At 54.4% G+C, this 1,875-nt stretch overlaps 1 protein-coding gene across 1 annotated transcript in view; it reads left to right on the top strand.

Annotated features, from left to right (window-relative positions):
• Positions 1-458: 458 nt before the first annotated feature.
• Positions 459-1,875, top strand: part of EMH_0078710 (uncharacterized protein) — a gene marked incomplete at both ends in the record, with an annotated part of 3,542 nt that continues 2,125 nt past the window's right edge. The window contains 2 exons of the mRNA XM_013500035.1: positions 459-1,447; positions 1,675-1,769. Coding sequence (XP_013355489.1) covers positions 459-1,447; positions 1,675-1,769 — 1,084 coding nt within the window. The remainder of the gene's footprint in view (positions 1,448-1,674; positions 1,770-1,875) is intronic.

The following is a 1,875-nucleotide window of genomic DNA, read 5'->3' on the forward strand; positions in this document are numbered from 1 at the left end:
CTTCCATGCCACCCTGGACGAACCACTGGACTCCGTTTCGCTTCATGTTGGCGTCAGTCATCCTGGTGCGGTGCAAGAAGATGATGAGAATCTGTATTCTTCCTGTTGATCTTCTTGTTATTCCTTTTATGTTTTAGTTTTTGTCCTCGTTATTGATCTGTTTGCGCTTTTTTTTCTTCTTTTTCTTCGTGTTCTTCTGCCTACTCTCCTTCTTATTCTTGTTCTTCTCCACTTCCCCGTTGTTAGCGCTCTTTGTCTATCACGCTTTCACGCGTGCTTCCTGTGCTGTATCTTCGTGCTGTCGTTCATCCTGCAAATTTCAACGATGCACGCGTGCCTACCTGGATACGCGAATGCATGCATGCATGTACTTATGTTCTCCCCCGTGTGTATGCGCAGGTCTTCCTAGGCCTATTGAAGCTCTTGTGGCTGTTCCCCTGCCCCCTCAGCTGTCTGCCATGAGAGAAGAATACGTCCGCAGCAACTCCGTCGCAGGCGAGCCCTCCACTGCGTACCACCCGTCTCCAGTATCTTTCTGTGTAGACATCCCCTTCAGCTCTGTTCGCAGCAGCAAACTGCAGCAGCAACAGCAGGAGCAGCAACAGACAGTAGAAACGGGGGCAGAAGTCGGCAAGGAATTCTCCCAGCAAAGCCGTTCTGTGAACTCTATGCACGATCCACAGCCACAGGGGTCCTGCGTTGTGCCGCTGCCTTCGTTTCTGTCTCTGGAGACGGCTGCAGCTAGAGATAGGCGGCTACAGCAGCAGCTGCAGCAGCAGCCGTTGCTCTCTACTCCTGCCTGGGGGGAGCCGGTAACAGCAGATATTACTGCACTAGATATTGAAAGGGCAGCAGACGCCGCTGCTCAGCGGGCTGAAGCTCAGCGCAATCGTTCTATGCTTGCTGCTGCTGTTGTTTCTGCCCGCGCTGCTTCTGCTGTCGGCGTCGCAGAGGCAGTTGCTGCTGCAGCTGAGGCCCGTGCAGCAGCGTCAGCTGATGCTCCTACAACTCGTAAGGCGCCCTTTTCTTCTGCAGCTACGCGGCTGCGCTCTGCCCTATCCCGGTTTCCTCATGCGGGCAATAAGGAGCAGGAACCACAACAAGCAGCAGCGACGGGAGCAGCAGCAGCAGCGGCAGCAGCAGACGGCTCTCCTACAAGCTATGAAGTTGACAGCCCTTCTGCCGCAGCAGCAGGTGCTGCTGCTCCTGGAGAGGCGGTGGAGGAGGCAGCGCCAGCAGCACGCGCGGCTTATCGCTCGGAGGCGCAACACTCTGCTTCTCGTCCTGAAGAGGAGTCAAGAGGACCGCAAAGGGCACCTTCGTCTCTGGCGTGTTCATTTCCTATAGAGTCATCGGGTCTAAAGGAAATTGCAACAGCGACAGAGAGAGATGAAAATGAAGCAAGCGCAGTCGAGATGTCCTCCTTGGTTTCAGTTCTTCCCTTTGAGTAAGGATTTGAACCCTAGCCTTCTTATCCCTGCATTCCTGCATGCATAGCCGCATGCATTCGTTGGCGTCCCGCTTGCTCAGCAGCTGCTGCCGCTGCAGCGGTGCTGCCTCTACTGCAGGTTCCTTGTCAGTGCATGCAGCTTCGCTGCTGTTTTCGGTTTCGTCGTGTTTCCCCTCTTCTTGTGGCCAGCTGAGAACTCAACATGTCCTCAATTGCTGCTGCAGGAGTTGCTGGCGTCTTTCGGGCTGCTTGAAAATTTGCCTCGTCGTTGAGCCTTTGCCTGGGGAGCGTCACCCCTCTGCAGGCCCCAAGTCAGCAGGTAAGCAGTCTGTGGTTCTGAGGTGTATCGGCACCCTGCTGAAACTGAATGCGTCAGTGCTCGCGCAGTATTTATAAAACAATGAAAGCATTCAAAACACTTATCA

This window comes from Eimeria mitis, genomic scaffold (genome assembly GCF_000499745.2).
Source record: "Eimeria mitis Houghton genomic scaffold, Emh_scaff4940, whole genome shotgun sequence".
Taxonomy (NCBI): domain Eukaryota; phylum Apicomplexa; class Conoidasida; order Eucoccidiorida; family Eimeriidae; genus Eimeria; species Eimeria mitis.